Genomic DNA, 21,633 nt, shown 5'->3' with positions numbered 1-21,633 from the left:
AGAGTAAAATACTAATTAAAAACAGTTCTGTTAAGAAAGTGGATGAGGACCAGCATCTCTTGCTGCGATCAGAAAGTTTCAGTAGTTACTCATTCTTGAAATATTTTCTTTTGGATCTGAGCTCTTTATTACTCCATCTCATCTATAGCCCCCATTTTCTCAGCAGATTTATTTCCTGATTTTCCAGTTTTGAAAAAAATCCCAAACCTCTAATGTGTGTTGAGCTTCCCCTATTCAGGTTTCACTGTTTCAAGTGCTATTTCTTGCCTCTCTGCACTTGAACAGCTGTTTCTCTGATCTCATCTCTGTTTTTTTGACAACTGCTCTTCCCAGCTTACCTCCCAGCTGCTACAAACCTTCTGTATCCCATCAGGTCACATTCTTTCCTGTCTGCCTTCTGGTTTTACTAGAACTTCCTGCTGTTGTAGTCATTACTGACAACACTACCCTAGAAACCAGCAAACTGCCACTATTCTGATGTTTTCTTAACAAAGTGGGTACTAGCACTAAGGAAGAGTAAAAATAATTCAGGAGCACTGCTAAAAACATAAAAAAGCATGAAATTATTTTAATGTACTTAAAAATTTATTAAAGCTACTTGAATTATTCATGTAAGGTTCCAAGTAATATAGTCTTGAATGCAGTCTTGAATTCTGCTGAAAAACCCTTCAGATCAACAAATGTAGTACGTATGTGGGAACTTGGAAGAGCTGCTACAATTCTCACTGAAATATAATATGTATTAATATATGGGTCATCAGAAGATGCTCTTAGAGATGAAGTGTCTTGGCATGCTTAGAAAATAAACCTTAAAAAATGTTGAACCAGTTCCTTCAGTATTCTGAGTGAGAAAATGGAGTCCATGCATTATAGATAAGGCTGGGATGTTGCTCAGACCCAGTGTAGCTGTGCCTTGCTGTTATTCCAGTGTCTTTGAAGGTGTTAGAGGTGACAGGGCTCTGCACCTCACTGCAGAGAGTTTAACCTTAGTGTTTGGCAGCTGTGAAAGTCAGAGCTGTCAGTGAAAGCAGTATTGATATAATCTATATCTGTATTTTTATATCATCTATCTATCTATCTGTCTGTTTCTCCAGGCAGGATGATCCCCTGCTCACAGAGGTCCTGCAGGGTCTGCTGGGAAAAGCATGCAAAACATAGTGCAGGAGTGTAGTGCTTCAAAATTACAAAATTAGGGTTTTTTTTGTTGTTTTTTTTTTTTTTTTTTTTTAAACCCTGCTGGAAAATAAGAAAATCCAGCATCTTGGAAAAAGTACAAAATTCACACAGCTGTGTAATAATGAAGCCTTCCAGTGCCTTTGATTGAGATAAATAGCACAAGTCACACCTGTCAGAGCTTATTGCTTAAGCTTCATGTAGGGAAGGGACAGGTGCTTTGGTGGGGTTTTTTGTCCTTTTAAATGATTTTTTCCCCTTTTGTTAATGAAAGAACAGATTTGTCATGTAAGAAGTGAATTCTCTGGAAAATATGCAGCTGTAGAATTACAGGGTATTGTTGCATCATTTCTGACTGTATATATAGGAAAGATTTAATTTTATTGCAGTGCTTTGAATGATGGCTTTGAACAGCAGTTATATTATTCATTGTGGAAGCTGCTTTTCTGTGATATAAACCAGGGGAATGAAAGATTTCACTATATCTTAAGGAAAAGCTCATGTTAAATTTGGGTGGAGGCTGGGAGCGTATATTGGATTCAGTTGCAGGACATAAACCATTGGCTTTGCAGTTAGGTTTAAATTTGAATCAAACTGATTTTTTCTAAAATGTACATTACATTTTGTCTCCTTGTATCCCTGCTGAATTTATGTATTAGAGGTAAAAGTAAACTTTCAAGTCAACCTTTTTACAAATGCTTCAAGATACTTGAACAGTCTGCATGGTATTATATGATAAACACATGAGTATTTATTAAAGTGTTATCTTTTACAAATGTTTTAATGCAATTTTAAGTAATAAGTTAGCTTATTGATTTCTGTGAATTCCATGTGAAGTTGTACTATGAAAGAAAACACTTTAATTTTAGAGAAATGTTGCATATCCTTTGTGCTAAACAAACTGTATGATATCTGAATAAGCAAAATTTTTATTCATCCTTGAGAATATATGCTCCATTAGAATGATAATTAGAGAATTATATTTTATGCTTTCTGAGATATACTATTGCCTTGGAATACTTGGAAGATAAAGTAACTGTTTTTTTTTTTCTACTCTACCACCTGACAGCTGTGCTTCTGTTTATTTTTGATCCATGAATTTCTGTAAAATACTATTTTACTTGTAATGTTTAATGGGATATTTTTCCCACTTTTGTTTCTTGTCCTATACCAGGTTTTTAGGGCCAAGGCAGGAAGCCATTCAGCCATGTTTGCTCCCCAGTGTTGAGCTCAGAGCTACCAAACTATTTTATCAAACTTATTTCATAAATTCAAATGAGTTTTGCTAGTAGAGCTTTCTTAATGTGACAGATTCTTTATGACCAACAGCTTCTATTTGTTTATTAATTCTAGCAAAGAAGAAAAAACCAACAAAAAAAATTTGAAGTTGTTTTAAGATGCCATCTGAATAAAAGTTTCAAATAATGTTATTTTTATTTAAAGAGTTGTTAACTTCTGGTGGCAGCCTGACCAAGCATCCTTTTTCTGGCATCCTTTGGAGATGTTCCCTGTGAACCCACGACAAAAAGCTCCTTTGTCTCACCTGTCTTTTTAAAGCTTCTTTTGAAGTGTCTTGATTCTAAGACTCTCAAGGATACCTCCTTTCCAACCAACATGCACAATCAATGTACATCAGGACAGGAAAAATGTTTCTTACAGTGATATTAACAAACAGGAGTATTTGTGAAAGAACTCTCTCTAGGCTGCTTTCTTCCTGCCCTTCCCATGTTTGTTCTCTGGTGTGTGAAGTTAAATGCAGCTTCAGGAAAATACCTCAAGAGATAAGTAACTATTAAGTATTCATAAATTATCTAGAAAGCAAGGATAAGTCCAGTAATAACCTAGGGATTTATTTTTTTAAATATTGTAATTGCTTTTTTTAAGTGTGTAATCTTGCAAAAGAGGGAATTTTCTATTATGGAGTTTGAAAAATGAAAAATTAATCATAAAGAGTTTTTTTTAATATTTCTAGAAAGAAACATAATGATTCTACTTACAAAGTGAAGGCCTAATAACTGAAATGAATTTTTAATTCTATTTCAGCAATATGTGTATGTGTATGAATTATAATATGATTTCTATTTGCATAGAATTTTTAAAGGATTTTTCATTTGTAATGTAGTTTACATAATGTGCAGTTAATGTATGAATAAAAGAAAAGATCTATGATTTTTTCTCGATTATATAAATACATTTCTATGAGTTATATTGGCCCTGAATTTGTACCATTGTACTTCATAGCAAAAGTAGGTTTTCAGTGAACATCATGATCTACATGTAGTGAATTGAGTCTTTCACATATTTGCTTTTGTTTGCCAGTTCTTAGAAAATAAACTCCTTGTTGTATAATAAGACAAAACCAAATTTTCCTGATAATTGAGATGAAAATCAGGTTTTGATTTTCTGCTTTGGGAGAGGGATAAAGGGATTCCATCTTTTGCTGTCTAGCCTAAACCTACCAGCATTGATGAATAAGAATTGCAGTGCTAGACTGCACTCCTTTGCACAGCCAGTGCTGTCATGAAATATGCAATAGAGTAAACATTTTAATATCACCAAATCTAAAAAAATTTAGTTTTGTTACAAGAATGTATTTTGAAGATGCAACTTGATGAATTGTTTTATGTGAATGACTTGAGGTACTAAAACCAGAAGAATGTATAATTCAAAGCACGAGATTTTTACTCGGTGTTTTTTTGGCATATCTTGAGCTTTAGTTACTAAAATATTAAATGTTAATTCTGAAAAGTCAGTTATATATTATAAAATTTAATCATTGTTAGATTTGAAGTATCAATATGAAACAAGGGACTCCAGTAATCTTGCTGCAAAAGCTTACCCTCATTCCATGCTTTCCTTGAGCTAAACACAAAAAGACAAAACGTTCCACAAGGCTCAGCACACACGTCACCCTCCAGGAGTGTGTAATTGTGTGTCACAGACCCTGCTGGGACACCAAACACTCCCAGTGCTGTGTGCTCACTTCTCAGTAGGTGTTACAGATGGATATGTGCCTCATAGCCTGGCTTAGGACAATTTTGGTTTTCTTTCCTGTCATTTATGTATTCTACTTGCTACCACAGATGTGAAAGTGAAGAATGATGCACTATTTTCTACAGGTTTTGAAAGCTTTTATATGATTCATAACATCTTTATATAGCTGGTTTTACTGCTTTTTCTAAGTAGTGTGAGGATTTTATAGATTTAATTCCTAAGATTTCAATGGCCTTCAAGGTGAAAACAGAGTTGAAGGACTCTGACACTGGTTTTAGTGCTGAAGTTTTGGTTTTTTTTCCCCATTACCTTTATTAAGGTTATCCATACCTTTTGTCTGGAGAACACTACCTTAGTGTGTTGGTCCTTGGAAAGACAGAGTGAGAGCAAGAAATATCTTTGAAAGTGCTTTTTGATATAAATTTGGCCTTTCTGATGCACAGTCTGACAAAAAAGGGGGATTCTGTACAAAACATGCCATTTTTAAAGTTCCAAACCCCATCTGGGAATGTGATAGCACAGATAAAATGAGGATCAAAATCACTGGGATTTAGACTCTTAGAATTCAATGGTATTTCATGACGAAGGTTTTAAGACTTATTTTTTCCTCAGTTTCTCAGTTTTAACTCATGTTTCACCTTTGATCTCAGAGCCCATTTTGTTTATGCTGGCTGTACTGTAATGGTTGACCTTTGCTCTTCAGCCTTTGATGAAGGCTTCCACAACTGATGTAGCTTTGTTGTCCCTCCTCTTTGCTCACCTGAGCTCTTCTGCATTTGGGCCATGTCTCCAATCTTTTCTCGCTCATGAGAGTGGCAGGAGTGGAGCACAATACTTGGATTTACCAGAAACCTTGTCTCTAGTTCTGCTGCTAACCCTGATGCTTTTGGTTATAAAGCTTTTCCTTAATGGGGGAAAAAATACCTGGACACTGCTTACTTGGAGAACTGATTCTGAGTTCCAATAAATGAACATCCTGTTAATATCATGAGCAGGTCTGAAATTGCAGTAGTTCTGCCAAAACAGCAAACCACTCAGATGGACTAAAGAGGTATTTATAATTTTTTTGGGAAAGTGACCACAATATTTTTTTTCCTTTAGGTGGGAGCGGATTGTTTTGATCTCCCAATAGCTACTCCTCGGGCCACTTCCCTACCTCCAGTTACTTCTGTGCCTCACACATTTCCGGTGATTCCGGCTCTTCCATTCTGTACAGTCACAGTTGATGGTGGGTAAACCAGGGCCTTAAAAACCTGCTGGATACCTGTATTTGGAGTGATAGTTTTGCTTTCCAGAGAATGGCTGCTTAATTTTGTTTTTTATAATTTGTATGTTTCTTGAAAACTTGCAAAATTTTCAAGTTTTTATTACTGTTTTTAAATGTGTTTGAAGTTGAACTTTCTATACCTAATCGTGATGTAGAGAAAATATTTTTTTTTGTGTTTGCCATTTGACTTATATAAAGTTTTTGTAAAGTTTACCAAAACTCTTTTTGTATGTCTGTCCATTTATTAGTATTTCTAGACTACATCATACAAATCCCAGGAAATACAGCAGTTCCTCTGAAAAGAGTAGAAAAGTAGAATGTCAGTCATACTCTTTTGTAGAATTCTCCTAGAATTCTCTAACTGTATTTAAAACTCCTTTAAAATGCCTCTGCGTGGCCCCTCATCCCATCTGGCTTGTCAGAAATTGTTAATAGCCAAAGTTGCAGGCCATTTGTCTGCAGCAAAGAAATTGATATCTTACATAATTCTTGTCTGCTTTTCTCAGAAGTAATTTGTGGGTCTCTGTAGTCTCCTGTCTTATTCTTACTATCATGTATATCTATAAATTGTGAATATTTTAATACACTGGCTTTTCTATTTTCGGTTTTTAATGTATAACCACTCTTTATTTGAGATGGGAGTGAAGTACAGAGCGTCTTCCTAGAATGATGTTTGTGTAATGTTCAAACCTATTGGGAGCACTGAAGAGGGCTTGGCCAATGAAATATGTAATGTGGGGTAAAAGCAACTCCCAATTTATTAGGATTTGTCTATATTTATTTTTTCTCCCTTTGTTTTTCTCTGCAATTTTGTCTTTTGAGATCTTTTAAAATATCAAAGAAATCTGAGAGACCTTCTTTAGATCCTGTCATGAAAATAAATTAATATTAAATGTTTCTAAAATGTATTTAATTGAAGAACATGTACAATAAAGGTGGATGTACATTTGTATATAAGATTATTGGGAAACACATCTCTAAGTAAAAATATGAATCCAACTCACAAATTTATAGTGCAGAAGGGATTTAAGTGATATGATGAAAAAAGAAAATGTTTATTTCCTTTTCCCTTTCTTTGTGGAATAGATGCAATCACTAAATCTCATGATAATTGATATTCTTATCCAAATTCTATCACAAATTTTTATTTTTGCAATGTAGAATTTCTTCAAAGTACATGTATCGGCCCACAGAAAGTAACACAATGTAAAAGGAAATATATAGTACTTTCAAGTCTAAGAAATAGTTGAAAAAATAAAGTGTGTCTTCTATTAAAATTTTAAGTATTGAAATTAGATTCTTAACTGGGGATCTTTATGGTCTGGGAGGAGGCAGAGAAATCTCAGTAAGTTTCTTGACTATTCAGTATTTCAGATAACCATATGGGTGCAGGCAAATAGCAAATTATTTTTACTGTTAGAAAAGGAACTTTATGATTTGATTACATTCTGACAACTAATAAATTATGTCTGTTATTAAATAATTTCACATTATCACGTTAAAGCTAAAACTGAGTAGAGATGAATCTTGCAAGTTCTGAGTTTTGATTTGACAAATATGCCTAACTCTCACTGGATGCTTTATGGCACATTTGTTTTCTGCTTTTATGATTTTTGTTTTCCTGGGATAGATTTTGGCGTTGACTGGGATTCAGACTGCATGGGACAGTGTGGTTGGCACTTAAATCAATATCTTATATTTGCTGTTTGTACTTACGGTTGTTCACCCTGAGAAAAGAATCGCCCTAAACTTGGGGTAGTCAACCCAGTCTTTTAACTTCAGTGTAGTCCATATGTTTTCAATCCGTCAGGAATCTGTTTTTTTATTTTTTTATTTTTAAAAACAGTTTGTACACTGTTTCATCCCCTGGGAAGGAAAGCAGGTCTCTTACTTAAATACTTACAAGAATTTTCCCTGGGAAAGAGTGAGAAAGAACTGAAAAAGAAAAATCTCAAACAAGCCAGGACAGAAAAGTCAACTGGAAAAGACACAAGTTTTATCTAAGCCTGATACAAAGGGAAAGTTTGTACTACCAATGCGATGGCCTCATGGGAGCTGAAATATGTTTTATTAATCCAGCTCATGATTAAATATCCAACTTTTTGGTTGGGTAGATAATCTCGTTTCCCTCACAGAGCTTCAGTTGTGCTGGGTTTTCCTGGTACAGGCAGTTCCTGAGAGAGCTGAGGCCTTTGTGAGTGACATCATTGTGTGTTGGTGGAAGGGTTCTAGCAGATTCTGTTCCAACTTTGAAACAATATTGCTTTATAGAGTTTATGTGCCTGTGACTTAGAGAAATACAGATAATATTGTTGTTAATGTGACATACGTGATTAGGAAATTTTTTGGATTTTTTAGGGGGAAAAGAGAATTGATCAACACTGGGCATGGAGCAGACATGCAGATTTTAATGAAAGAACCCTGTGTGCTTGCTAGGTTCATTTCCAGTGTTGTTTCCAAGAAGTAAGATGAGGCTGTGGGAATACATACCTCTGTTTTTTCCAAACTCCCACTTTAAAATTTCATATATTGTGATGATTTCTTTGTTGCAGCCCTATGAAATTAAGAGAAATGCTGTTTTATATAAAATTTTCCAAGTCTTGTCTAACGGCTAGTATCAGAAATGTAAGTGCATTCACCTGCAGAAGGAAGATCATGTGGCTCTTGTGAATGAAGGAGAAGTACTATAACTCTGGTAGATATAATATTTAAATAATTTAAATGTGACTTAAGAATCATAAGAAAAAGTTAAATTACAGTAATCATGTATATAGTGTGGGAGCAATGAAAAGGGGAGAAACACTTTTCCTAAACATGTACAGAAAAAATTATTTTATGAAGGTACTTTGAGAAAATATTTGTTAAATGATGCTGTATAAACATTTAAATTGTTTTTTTTCAATAGCACTTCCATCATTATTGGCATTCTCCTCAATGGAATTTAAATTTGAAATGTGTTCCAATACTACTGATGAGAATGTGAATTCTCAGGTAATGACATTGTCATTGTAATTTTGTTCAGTTTTCCATTTTCTGTTTGTCTTTTAATCATTATAAATTTTTCCCAAAATTTGAAATTTGGCTTGTACTAACTCTGACAATATGAAAATGTGAGCACTATGAGAAATTCATCATGAATTGTGTAAAAATGGATATGAATAGAATAATTCTGAAGATTTTCTGTATCTGCCTGTACCAGTAAATGAGACAGTGATGGTGCCAGGATGTAACTGATTTGTGCCATTTGGGCCCATACAGTGAAACTGCTGTCCCAGTGCCTTGTAGAGTACTGGCTGTGCCAACTGTTGCTCTTCCAAAACATTTCTTGTCATGACTTACGGCTTAATAGGGAAAAAAGCCTCTAAACATAGTATTTGCAACACAGGGAATTTGTATGAATGCAAAACATGACCTTAACCTTTATTGTTTCTAATTCCTTGGCTTTGGTTAGAAATTGGAAAAAAAAAATTGGCAATGATGGAAACACTTGAAATGCTGTTACAAGTGCATTCAGGAAGCAATGATAGTACAAAGTCAAGGCATTTTCTTGGCTAGACATGTTTCAAAAGCTGAGAGAGTAACTCTGAGATCAAGGAATTTAATTTTATTTTTTTGTTTCCACTGTCTTCTTATTGAATTGAAAGAATGGGTTTTGAAAATCTGTTCTGAACTTCTTCCATTTTCAACATCTCGACCTGTAAGTGTAGATGTGAGTCGTGTTTAGTGCTTGCTGTGCTTCATGTTTTTGAGGAATAAGTCCTCAATGCTGTTTGGCTAAGCACTCCCACTGTGATGCTTTGATGTGTTTACCTCACTTAAATGAGGTTTTGTCCATTCTGGAAAGAAAGGATTCTCTTTGTGAATGTGGTGAGTGACTGAAAAGCATCTAGTCTGTGCAGATAGACATACTCACCTTTGCACCCCACAAATACAATAAACTGAGTTCTTCACTTTCTAGTGCTGTCTTTCTAGTGCTATCTTGCTTTCCCTCTGGTGTGTTTGCACAAAGAATGCTTAGGAGAGAGCAATGTGAAAAGTACCACGGTGTTTGCTGCTTTACCTCTTTCAACATCTCTCCTTTGCTGAAACTATTTACAGACCCTTGTCCTGAAGTCTCTCTCAAAAATGACTGTGATGTGGAAATTGAATTTTGGTGGTGGAGACAAAAATATAGAAGATGGTATTTTCAAATTTAGTCTGACGCGTGGATATATTCCTAAAGAAGGAGAAGTCAGTGTTACTGTGTCGTTCTGCCCTCGTAAGTAATTTTGTGAATTCTTCTATAGATTGGCCATTTGCCTAGATATGTTTAAATGGGATTTTATGATGAATCAATACTAGTAGTAATTTTGTGGTGTTTTTTTGAGTAGACTGGTCAGGCAACCAGTCCCTAAGAAAAATATGTAAAATAGATTTCTAACAAAACTTGGAAGAATGAAGGAAGATGGTAATCAACCGCATAACTCCAGAAAAGGAACAGAAGAATAGGAACATTAAGATTCTACTTTTTTTCCCGGCCAAGTGTTTAGAGTAGACAGTGATACACAAGATTAATAGATTCATAGGGTGTATTTGAGCTGATAAATCCCACCAGGAAATGCAGCTGATGCCCACACAACCCCATGCTGTTAGCAGTTTCAGTGCAGTACTTTTGAGGCTGCAGCTCTGTCGAGGGGAAGAAAAGTTGTTGGGTCATTTGGATCAGAGGCTGAGTCAGCAAGTGAGCATGCCTGTCCTAAAGAAAGATGTTGCTGTTATTCTATATCATGGCACTGAAATATCTAACCTCAATTAAGCACTGGAAACAATTTAATATAAATAAAGAAAAATAGAGATATAAGACTGTTGTCAGGACTCTGTATGACAAATTGAGAAAACTTAATTAAATATTGTTCTGTAAACATTATGAATATGCAAGAACAGTGTTTGATTGCACGTGTTGCTTGGATTTGCTTACGTGTTGCAGACTGTGAAGCAGAGAATAGCATAAAAATGAAGCCAATATTTTGAATTACTGGATAAATTGTGTAAATGCATACATAAATATGCATATACATAAATATGACTGATAAATTACTGTAATTTGAAGTTATCTCTGTTTTTGCTGTGTTCCCATATCTTTTGTTTACAGAAAGTAATAAATAACTGTAAAGATCAATTACCCTTAATTCAATGTTCTAAGTATTTTCCCATGATTTATAGCCTACTTGTCCTGTACCTTCAGTACATATCATTACTCTCTCTTGTAAGAGAGCATTAGATACATCAAAACCCACACAGGAGACCTAGTTAATGAACATGGGATGCTAATCACTTTCATAGGCTTATGCTGTAAAGTTGTAGTATGTGGGGGGTGAATAAACCTTTAAATGAACTTCAAGTGTGCATTAGGGTAATTTATTTAAATATGCTGCAGCAGTTGCTATGATAGAGTACAAAATGCTACAATAACCTGCAATGTTTAATTAAATGAAAGAGCTTATGTTGGTGGTGAAATCATGCTACCTGTTAAAAAAGTATTCTAAAAATAGAGATTTTCAAGAATTGAAGACATATTAATATGATTCCCTTCTGCTGTTTTATAGTATAATTTAATAATAATAATAATAATAGTATAATAGTATAATTAACAGTCTAAAAATTTTTCACTATGTCTAATTGTGATGTGTAAAAACTTATCTGCAGCAAAGGAAGTTACAAGGAAGTTGTGCTCTTGGGCTCCCTTACTGGGAGTTCTGAGATACTGGAAGATGTGGTGATTGCATAATGGACACAAATGACAACTTTGATACTTTGTGGGTTTTTAATGTTTTTTCTGCAAAAGCAAGATATTAACTAGCTGTGACTTTTAACAAATTCTGTGAAGAAATTATTAGTTCACTTTTAATTTTTTTTTCCTGTAGGGCACCTGTAAGTTCTAGCTATCTGTGGCTTTTCTGCTTTAAAGTCTGTGTTTCACTGGATGCAAATTGCTCAGTGGTACCTATTAATGTTGAAGGGATATAGAGGCAGTAACACCTGAATTATCATAAGGTCCAAGGCAACTAAACTAAAAATGTACTTTTGGGAGACAAATGTAGAAACTGCATAACCATATAATACAAATTTAAAAGGGTGAAAAGAGTAGAGAGTTCATAAACTCTGAAAATATATTATTGAGTTAATATTTCTGGAGAAGAGAAAATGTTTCCCATATAATTCTACAGACTTTTTTAGCCCTTGGCAAATTTAGATTGAAAAATTTTTAAGTACCATCAAATATGCCTGAGCAAAATGTTCACATCTACTGGACTAGAAATTAATGGTGATATATCAGGATGGTAACAGCAGCCCAGGCTTTGACAGTGGTCATGAAAGGTGTGAGAGGTAGAATAAATTCATGACTTCAGCTGTCAGTTCAGGACATAATTCTCATTAATTTCTAAGTAATTTATTTAACATGAAATATCCTGAAAACACTGGTCCTAGGCATTCCAAACTAATGAACAAATCTTAATAAATGACAGAATTCACTTTTTTTTTTGTCTTTATGTCTGTTTAAAATGATTGTGGTATTGCATTGTCCTGGTGTTTCTGACATGAGCAATAATTTATTGGTTTACATACTATGCTGAATTTTGGTGTTGGTAAATGTGTGGATGCACACACAGAATGATCAGTGATTCAGGGTAGGCACTGTCTGTTCTGCTCTTTGGGTGAGCCAGGGATTCTGTGGCATGGAAAGTACAGATGGAAAGTTTGTACGAGAAAAGCTTACCACTACTATTGTATAACTTTGAGACTGTGGTTAATACAAATATTTTAAAATATGAGTTAGTGAAAATTGTTCATTAGTACTGACACATGCTCCTGTGCTTTTCTTCTTTCATTGTGTTCCATCTCTATGGTATTTATTGGTTATGCCCTTTCACTTTACCTTGTCATACACGTGGATGAAGAAAGGACATCAGAAATGCAGTTTAGTTACAGGACAGGCTTGTACATGGGAGGAGCTGGAATAGAACATCCTTTCTTACAAGCTAGTAAGAAAGAACATGTTTGGCGCTTCATTCATCTCCATGACTTTTTTCAAAAAAAGTGCTTTCTCACTTTTCCTTTGTGAAAGGGTAAAGTGCCAGAGTAAGATATGTTCCTTTTGTATCAAAACCTAGAGGCAGCATCTTTTTAGCCTTCTCAGCAGTACTGTCTCCTAAAGCTGATTTACACTTAACACTGAATTAGTCAGATGTTGAAAACAGTGCAGCAGATTGCCATTAGAGCTGGTTTTTAGTTTACCATTTTCATGTTTGCTGGTTTGAAATGAAGGGATCCCCAGGTCATGTTCTGGTGACATAACAGCTTCCATGAAGCTCTTCTGTTGTCACCTCCATTAGGAAATTAGCTCTTACAGGAAGGGAAAAAGACAAAGTACTTTGAAGACACTAGATTTTCTTTTTGTATGTAAACAGTGACAGCTGTTTCTCAGGCTGTGAAAGTAATGATTTGAGATCATCTCAGAAGACCCTGTTGTGAATTTTGTACCGTGACATGTATGTGTTCATGCAAACACAATTTTTTTTTTGCTATTCTTATTATTGAGGGTATTTCCATACTGATATAATTGAGGGGAATCAAAGGAAAAGGTGTTTTTTCTCAAAAATTCAAAGATTAGACTTTTTGGGTTGTTTTACAACACATCATTGATGATTTATTTTTAAATCCAGGAGCTGTTCATTACATTGCCCTCGAAACTGCTGATTTTGCTAACTCCTCAGCAGATGGGAATGACTGAAGGTTGAGTAAATGGCCCTGCATGGTTTGGAATATCATTTTCATAGTGTAACAACTGTGGGAGGAAGTACTTTGTATCAGTGAAAAACAATGTGTTTTTTCATCCTAGAGAGAACTGCCTTGCAGCAGGAAGCAAGGTGGCCTGAGAAGGGACAGAACACAAGGAAATCTTTATCTTTGCTGTTGTCATGTCCAGCTGCACTGTTGAGAGCACCTGGAGAAGGATATTTGGTCATCCCTTCCCTTTTTTTTTCTGGTGGACTTGGCAAGGATAGGGTTGCAGATGAACTTGATGAGGTTAAAGATTTTTTCCAAGCTGAGTGATTCTCAGTAATGGGAGAAGCTCTGAGTGGAGGGTAGAACCTCCTGCTGGCTTGTGGGAGGCTGCTTGACCACACTGTAGGTTTTGGAGCCATCTTTGAAGTGTTGTGATTGCACTCACAAGGCACCAACTTTTCCTTGTCTTGGCAGTCAGATGCTTCCAGTAGTTACTCCTTTATAAAATAAACATTCACTGTGTCAATTAGTGTAATTCAAAGTATGACTGCAATTCTTAATTAACTACTGTTGTATTGATATTATATATAATGGAATATTAATGCAATAAACTCATTTAGAGTTTAGAACTCATTTAGAACTCAGAAAAAATTCTGACAAGTTAAAAAACTGTGAATTTCTGGTTTGCTACAGGCAAATGTTCTGAGATTTCTTAATAAATACTCTTCTGATACAATATTTGTGTTATGTAAAATTACACTTTGAGAAAGAAAGAAGTATTAAATAAAAAAAAATTAATAACAAATAAAAATTCCAACCCCAAACCTCTTACTATAACTCTTTTACATTCCTGTTTTTATGGTAACATATACATTTTTAAACCTTTTCAACAGCTTGTCCTGGGACATATACATCTGAAATATCCCTGTATGTAAATGATCATCCATTTCCATACGTGCTAACATTGTCTGGCACACTGAGGTCACCAAAAATGCTTTTTCGTCCCCCCTTTTTAATGCTGATGCCAGTTCCTCTGGATGTGCAAACTGAAGCAGTCATCACCATCACTCCACAGGATTTTGTAAGGTAAAAATCTCAAAGTAAATTTATTACAGAAGTCCTGAATAATTATTTTTCTTTCACTTCTGAAAAAGGGAATTAATATTTGTTTGTGAGGGTTAGTACTAATTTTCTGCTCAGCAGAAGAATCTGTATATTTGAGAGAAAATTAATCTAATTAATATTGAATATTCAATAAGCCCGTGTTTTGCCCTCAAACATTCTTGCTTAATGAAGTGTCTGTCTTCTGATATCTTCACTATATGTATTTATATTAGAAACATTTAATTACTATGGATAGCAAAAAAATTTAAAAGCAGAAACTTACCAGAATTTTTTTGCCTATAGTCAGATACTAATGTTTTAAATCTTATTTCTATATTTCACATTGTGATAACATATAATCTTTCTGTTTATTTTATTTTTTGTACTCCACTGGTTTCAGGTTTAGCTACTTGAACAGTTGGTGGGGTTGCAGTTTTTGGTATTCTTTTTTCCCTTCTTCCTATGTGAGATTTTATTGGAAAGGACAGCAGAAATGTTTTAATCTTAACACTTGTCACAATAAAAAAAACTATATATTTTATATTTGTCTGTGGATCACTAACTTTATCCTTTTACTTGAATTTAAAAGAGACTTTTTGTAGTCTTTGTATAATGTATTACATGCTAGCATTGCCACTATTCCAATTTGTAAGATTCAACTTTTCTGTTTGTAATTAGTAAAGAGCAGTAATATTTGTTTGCTATGCTTATGTAGGTATCATTTCAGTATGGAATTGATTTTCTTTTGTCGTAAATTAATTAAATTCCCTTCAGATTATTATTGTCTTATCTTGTCTGAGTTGTACTGATTTATCAAGGGATCTGTTGTCAGTAGCTTGGTGGTTGGAACTGAAGGGATTCCACATGGCCTGGACTGACTGCTCTTCTTATTTCAGAACTGAAACCTATGACTGCATAACTATGTACTGAAGCATCTTCAGCCTCTTCACAAATTTCCCCTTAATATTTCTATTTATAACTTGCTTAAATTTATTTGTGCAACAGTACAGTTTAATGTACGCTAATGAAGGTTTTAAGTTGCAGAAAACTCTTTATGCCTTTTGTAGCACAGTTAGTAGCACTTTCATTTGGATGTTCAGAAATTGTGGGTCATACAAAGAAAACAAACTAGCATCTAAATGATGGGAGAACTGTATTAAATTAGTTTCATTTGATTTGCAATTTAGAACTAAATTATTATTCTGTATTCAGCTGTGAAGGAATTTTGTGAATGTGTGAATCTATGAATTTATTACTGCAATCCTGTGACCACAAACACCTACTATTTATGTTTAACACAGGCCATCACGAATTGGAGTTAAACTTCCTGAGATTGAACATCCAGATGGTACCAGGACTTGCCCTTTTTCTGTGCAGTTCCCAGATGGACAAGATATTGTTCTTTCATCAGATGGCGCAGCTAATGAACTGACTTGCCGAATCTGCTTCAGATCATCTAAGCCAATGTCATTTTTAAGGGAAATATTCTTCACTGATGAAGAAGAAAACAGGTAATGTGTGCAATTCAAATTCACCTGGGGAAAGGTTCCAGACTGACCAAGTTGGAGATAACACACAGAATGCACAAGGGTTGGGTAAAGGAACACAATAATCCTCTGAAAAAAATGAAAATGGAAGATAGACATTTATTTCTTTTTTTCAACTGAATGAAAATTCAAAACTAAAAAATTCAGCTCAGATCTCGAAGGTAAAATTCATTGAAGTGTCTGTCTTAAGGTCTGGTTTCAAGATCTCGTTCATATCTACTGGTAACTCACCTTTTGTTCAGCTCTGCCAGGGATGGGATGAGAGACTGTATGCAAGAAGAAAGATAGGCACTGTTGTGATTCAAGTCATTCCTGTATTTACTGTTTTCACTAAAGCAACTATTTTGAGGGAAAAATAATTCCACCTTGCAGCTTAGAACAAACTTTTTTCTAAACATAGAACTGAATTTTACATTATTTTGATGCAAGGGCTATTGATCTTTAAGTTATTGCTGCTCTCTGGGTTAATATTTTACATTTTTCTGTATAGATTGTCAGCCAAGAATCTATTTCATATTAATTTTATTTAATTCTAGAATTTAATCGTTGTGTGGAGTGTGATTCATAAATCTGTGTTAAAGCTTGCTGTGATTACAAGAAAAGGATAATTCAAGCTTATGATCTACTCTGAAATGTAGCTTCTGAGCAGGCACAATATTTAGTTTTAATAACTTTTTACATGATGCACTAACAGCTTCTCAAACCTTGTTATAGAGAAATGAAAATTTCTCTGTGTAATAAATTTTTTTCTATATTTGCCATTAAAAGGAAATAAAGAATAAGATCCTCAATTTAAGGCAAACTGAATGTATTTTTTAAAAAAAGATAGCAAATAAAAGTCATCTGGGTAACGTTAACAGCCATTCCTGCTCGTGAGGCTGATAAAAATTCATGCTCTGGAACATCAAATCATCTTAGAATTGTTGCCAGGTTTTAAAATGTAGAATAAAGTATTTGTTAAAGGACAGAACTTGTAACAGCAGGTTGTTAATGTACATGGGATTTCCTGGCAGCCAGGTGAGTTGTGGGTGGGCTTTAGGAGCAGGTGATATAAAACCTGAGCAAAACTGGATGAAATAACACAGTATCAGAAATTAAAGAATTACGTGTGTGTCATTGGTCAGTGTGGTAATATTATGCATATTGAGTTTCAGATGAAATTATTTTTATCATAACCAGAAAGAGTTCTTTCCTTCATTTTGAAAAGTCTGAGTAAGCACCCAATTCTGTAATCCTGACCATTTCCTTATTCTTCTAATAAAGTCTGTGATAATTTATCCAGACTTGGATACATTTATCCAAGTCTGGATAATACTGTTACTATTATTATGTGCTTTGATATTGAACTCTGTAATAATATGTGGCTGCAATTTCTTGTTCTCTGAATATCTTCCCCTCATTCCTGCCAGCCCCCATGGGAGCCCTGTGCAAGGCGTTCAAACTTCAAACCTGATTCACCTAATTATCTAAGCATTTGAGCAATTTGTTTCAAAATGTGTATCCAATGAATTTGAACTGCTTTGTTAATTTGAGTCTTTTAGAAATACAAGATTTCAGGGTCTTCTCAATCTTTAATAATAAAACAATGAAACCTATAACCTTTTATAACACCTATAAAAGCTAACTGGTCTTGAAAAAGTTCCTGGACTGTTTAATAGGCCATGAAATCTCACAGTATGAGTTGTTGAAGGTGTATTAATTTGTCAGGTGTTCTCTCTTTATATTTCCATTTTCAAAGTGATAATATGTACTTTAAAATGATTTGAATGAAACTTCTGAACTTCAGCTCTTATTCTGTGTTGTGGGATATTCTTATTAAAATCAGCAAGTCAAGATTTTCAGAGGTTGGTAAAATATTGTATTCTACAGCATCTTAGAAAAAAAAGCCTTCACTTCTAAGCAAAACTAATTCTAGGCATATTTCAAAGCAGGAGTATTGAGGAGAAAGACACTCCATAGGTTTGACCCTGGCTGGATGTCAGGCAACCAGCAAAACCTCTCTGTCACTCCCCTCTGCAACTGGAAAGGGGAGAGAGGATATAATGGAAAGTTCATGAGTTGAGATAAGAAGAGACACCTCTCACCAAATACCTTCATGGGCAAAACAGACTCAAATTAGAGATATTAATTAAATTTATTACTAAAAAAAATCAAAACAAGATAATGAGAACTAAAATACAACCCTAAAAACACCTTCCCTTCACCCCTCCCTCCTTCTTAGCTCTACCTCTCCCCCAGCAGTGGAGTGAGACTGGGAATGGGGGTTGGGGTCAATTTGTCACACGTTGTTTCTGCTTCTCCTCAGGGGTAGGGGTCCTTCCCTTGCTCCACCATGGCCTCCCTTCCATGGGAGACAGTTCTCCATTAACTTCTCCAAAGTGAGTCCATCCCATGGGCAACAGTCCTTCCCAAACTGCTGCAGTGTGGGTCCCTCTGCCATGGGGTGCAGTCCTTCAAGGACAGCCTGATCCAGCCTGAGTCCCCCACAGGGTCACAAGTCCTGCCAGGGTGGGCTCCTCTCTCCACAGGGCTGCAGGTCCCTGCCAGGACCCTACTCAGCACAGGCTCCCATGGGTTCACAGCCTCCTCTCAGCATCCCTGTGCTCCTTTTTGGGTCTCCTCTATGGGCTGCAGGTGGATCTCTGCACCCCTGTGCCCTCTGTGCCCTGCAGGTGGATCTGTGCATCCCTGAGCCCTCTGTGCCCTGCAGGGGAATCTCTGCATCCCTGTGCCCTCTGTGCATCCCTGTACTCTCTGTGCCCTGCAGCTGGATCTGTGCCTCCCTGTGCCCTCCCTGTGCTTCAGGTGGATCTCTGCACCCCTGAGCCCTCTCTGCCCTGCAGGTGGATCTGTGCATCCCTGTGCCCTCCCTGTGCTTCAGGTGGATCTCTGCACCCCTGAACCCTCTCTGCCCTGCAGGTGGATCTGTGCATCCCTGTGCCCTCTGTGCACTGCAGGTGGATCTGTACATCCCTGTGCCCTCCCTGTGCTTCAGGTGGATCTGTGCATCCCTGTGCCCTCTGTGCCCTGCAGGTGGATCTGTGCATCTCTGAGCCCTCCATGGGCTGCAGGGACACAGATGTCTCACCACAGCCTCACCAGGGCCTGCAGTGGAATCTCTGCTCTGATGCCTGGAGCAGCTCCTGCTCCTCCTTCTGTACTGACCTTGGTGTCTGCAGATCTGCTCCTCTCACTTATTCTCACTCTCCTCTGGCTGCAATTACATCTGTGCCATAACTTTTAAAAAATTCTTAAGTGTATTATCACAGAGGTCTTGCCACCATTTCTAGTCAGCCCAGCCTTGGTCACTGGCACATCTGCCTTGGGGGGCTGGCTGGCACTGGCTGTGATGGAGGTGGAGGAAGCTTCCAGCCACGCCTGGTGCCCCCCCACTACCAAAACCTGGCCTTACACACTCAATGCACTTAGGCTCTGTAGTATTTTTACTTTTCTAAATTCAGGTCTAAAAGGTCATTAGGATTGATTCCTGTAGCTGATACTTAGTCCTAAATAATAATGACTTTTGTGCTTTAAAACAAAGCGAACATTGGCTAGAGAATGGATAATGTTGGATTTGGCTGCTTTACAGAAAACATTTGAAAGACAACAGACAATCATGTTTTATAATAAAACAATATTAAATGTAACTGTAAAAGAAAATTGAAGAGATACATGGTTGTCATTCATGAAACAATTTACTGTGTGCAAAGATTCCAGTAAATGGAACATAGGAAAGTGCACTAATGTTCTTTTAATGACTGTTTAAATGAGTATTTGCAGTTAATTTCTAATATTACTTTAAATCTTTATGGTTTCTTTTTGCTCCTTTGACTCTAAAGCAGAAGAAATGACTCTTTCTTACGCAGGACTGATAGGAATTCAGAAGTAAAAGTTAACATAAGATTTAGACTATCTTCAGCAAGTATTTAATAAATGGGAAAAATATTTAGCTATGACACATATTTTGAAAAAAAACCCAATGAATACCTCTGTAAACATGGTATGTTTATATACTTATTCTCTGATTATTGTTATTATATATTTTAATTTGATGATTATACAAAGAGTTTAGCATAAAATAAATTTTTCTGCCATCTTGATTGAAGTAACATTTAACTTACTACTTCTGAAAATAACTAGCAAATAAAAAATCAAAGAAAATGTGCTCTGGGCGGCAAAATATATTAAAATCCCCACATGTGGTGTAGATGAGTTGGTGTGTCATCGATAACACAAGTCTGCTGAGGTCTTTTCTTCTCATGTTCTGCAGTTTTCCCCTCCCTCTCCCTCTGGGAAGCTATGGAAACTCAGGAAATTTCTGAATTTATTCACAGTGTTCATGGCTGAACTTTAGGAAGAGAGAATGTCAGGGAATTTATTCTCTAATAACAATATGATAGAACTGAGACACTGTCACTAACCCAATTATGGATTGGTTCCAGTTGTTTTGATAGTCCATCAGCTCTCAGTGTCTCACAGGGGAAAACATTCCCTGTGCTCTTGGGAAATGTGCCCAAACCATCCATCTCTTTAATAGGCACTGCTGGCAAATGTGAAATCCATGCACTCTGCTGGCATGCCTGGGAGAACAGGAGCTGCCAATTTCTTTCACTATCATTCCCATTACATGAGAAAGCAGGGAGCTAGGAAACATTGGAGTTCTTGATATTTGCATGCTGCTTTGCAGCATTCATCTGACCTAAGAATATGTTGGCATTTTACCTCAGATAGTTGGGAGTGCTTTTGAAAACAAGGATGGTCCAAACCCATTAATCACTCTGTTCTTTTCTGTGCTTGTGGCTTTCTGCCATTGTGATGGTCCCTGACAGCTGAAGCATCTTTTATTCAGAAATTAGGTGCTAATGTCACTGCTGCTACTAGAAAAAAAAAAGTAATAGCTGGGAAAGCATCAAGTCTTACATGTAGTGTGAAATTATGTGTCAGCCGCTATGCATTGTTGTATTATGCTGGTTACTGGGGAAGCCTGAGCTCCTGCTGCAAAGGATAAAATCCCTTCAGGGTTGGGGAACTGCTTATTTGAGAATAGTAATGACAGAGCTGGCATAGGTCATCTTTTCTGCTTTTTTCCTGTTCCATCAACTCTGGATCTGTTCTAGGATTTCTGAGGGAAAGAAGGAGGGCAGGTCTTTATTAATGTTTACATTGCAACTTCCCTGCCTCTAATTTGTTTTTTATTCTTAAAGATCTGTAAAATGCCACACTGTTAGGTAAAGTTTTCTTTTGTCACTAATCAATCCTGCAAGCAATTTATTTTGTTTCCTAAACTAGCAGTGTAAGAGTCTCTTAAATATTTTTTTTTTAGTTTACCCAAATGATGTTGTGACAGGAATTGTCAGTTAGATGCTAATGGATTTGCATTTTTCTCATTAGAAATGTAGTGATAGTCTGCATTTCTTAATGAATACTATTGAAGAAGGGTTATTTAACTATACCTACATATTTAGAACATTTGGGTTACACTGATACAAAACAGATCACTTGTTTGTACTTAGGATACACATGAAATGCCATAGAGCAGATTAAAAATGGATAAATATATTTTGATTTGGGTTATTTTGTCATTTCACAAACATTAAAATAAATAAATTAAGGAAAAAAACCCCAGTGTTACTTTAAGAGAAGTGAAAGAACTTCTTATATAAGCTTTATTTCAGAGTGTTGAATGGTATTTTTTGTCATCACAGTTGGAGCTTTACTTCTGGTGATCAAATGTTGGTAAACACAATATATTTAATAGCTGTTCTCCTGTTCTGTGTTCTT

The 21,633-nt window shown here is 35.9% G+C and overlaps 1 protein-coding gene across 1 annotated transcript in view; it reads left to right on the top strand.

Moving 5' to 3' along the window:
- The window catches only part of CFAP47 (cilia and flagella associated protein 47), a 266,976-nt gene that overhangs the window by 27,709 nt on the left and 217,634 nt on the right, over positions 1-21,633 (top strand). Inside the window, exons 22-26 of the mRNA XM_033053233.1 lie at positions 5,269-5,395; positions 8,340-8,425; positions 9,533-9,692; positions 14,095-14,287; positions 15,607-15,816. Coding sequence (XP_032909124.1) covers positions 5,269-5,395; positions 8,340-8,425; positions 9,533-9,692; positions 14,095-14,287; positions 15,607-15,816 — 776 coding nt within the window. The remainder of the gene's footprint in view (positions 1-5,268; positions 5,396-8,339; positions 8,426-9,532; positions 9,693-14,094; positions 14,288-15,606; positions 15,817-21,633) is intronic.

Source organism: Catharus ustulatus, chromosome 2, assembly GCF_009819885.2.
Source record: "Catharus ustulatus isolate bCatUst1 chromosome 2, bCatUst1.pri.v2, whole genome shotgun sequence".
NCBI classification, from domain to species: domain Eukaryota; kingdom Metazoa; phylum Chordata; class Aves; order Passeriformes; family Turdidae; genus Catharus; species Catharus ustulatus.
This window is presented reverse-complemented; position numbering and strand designations above follow the sequence as displayed.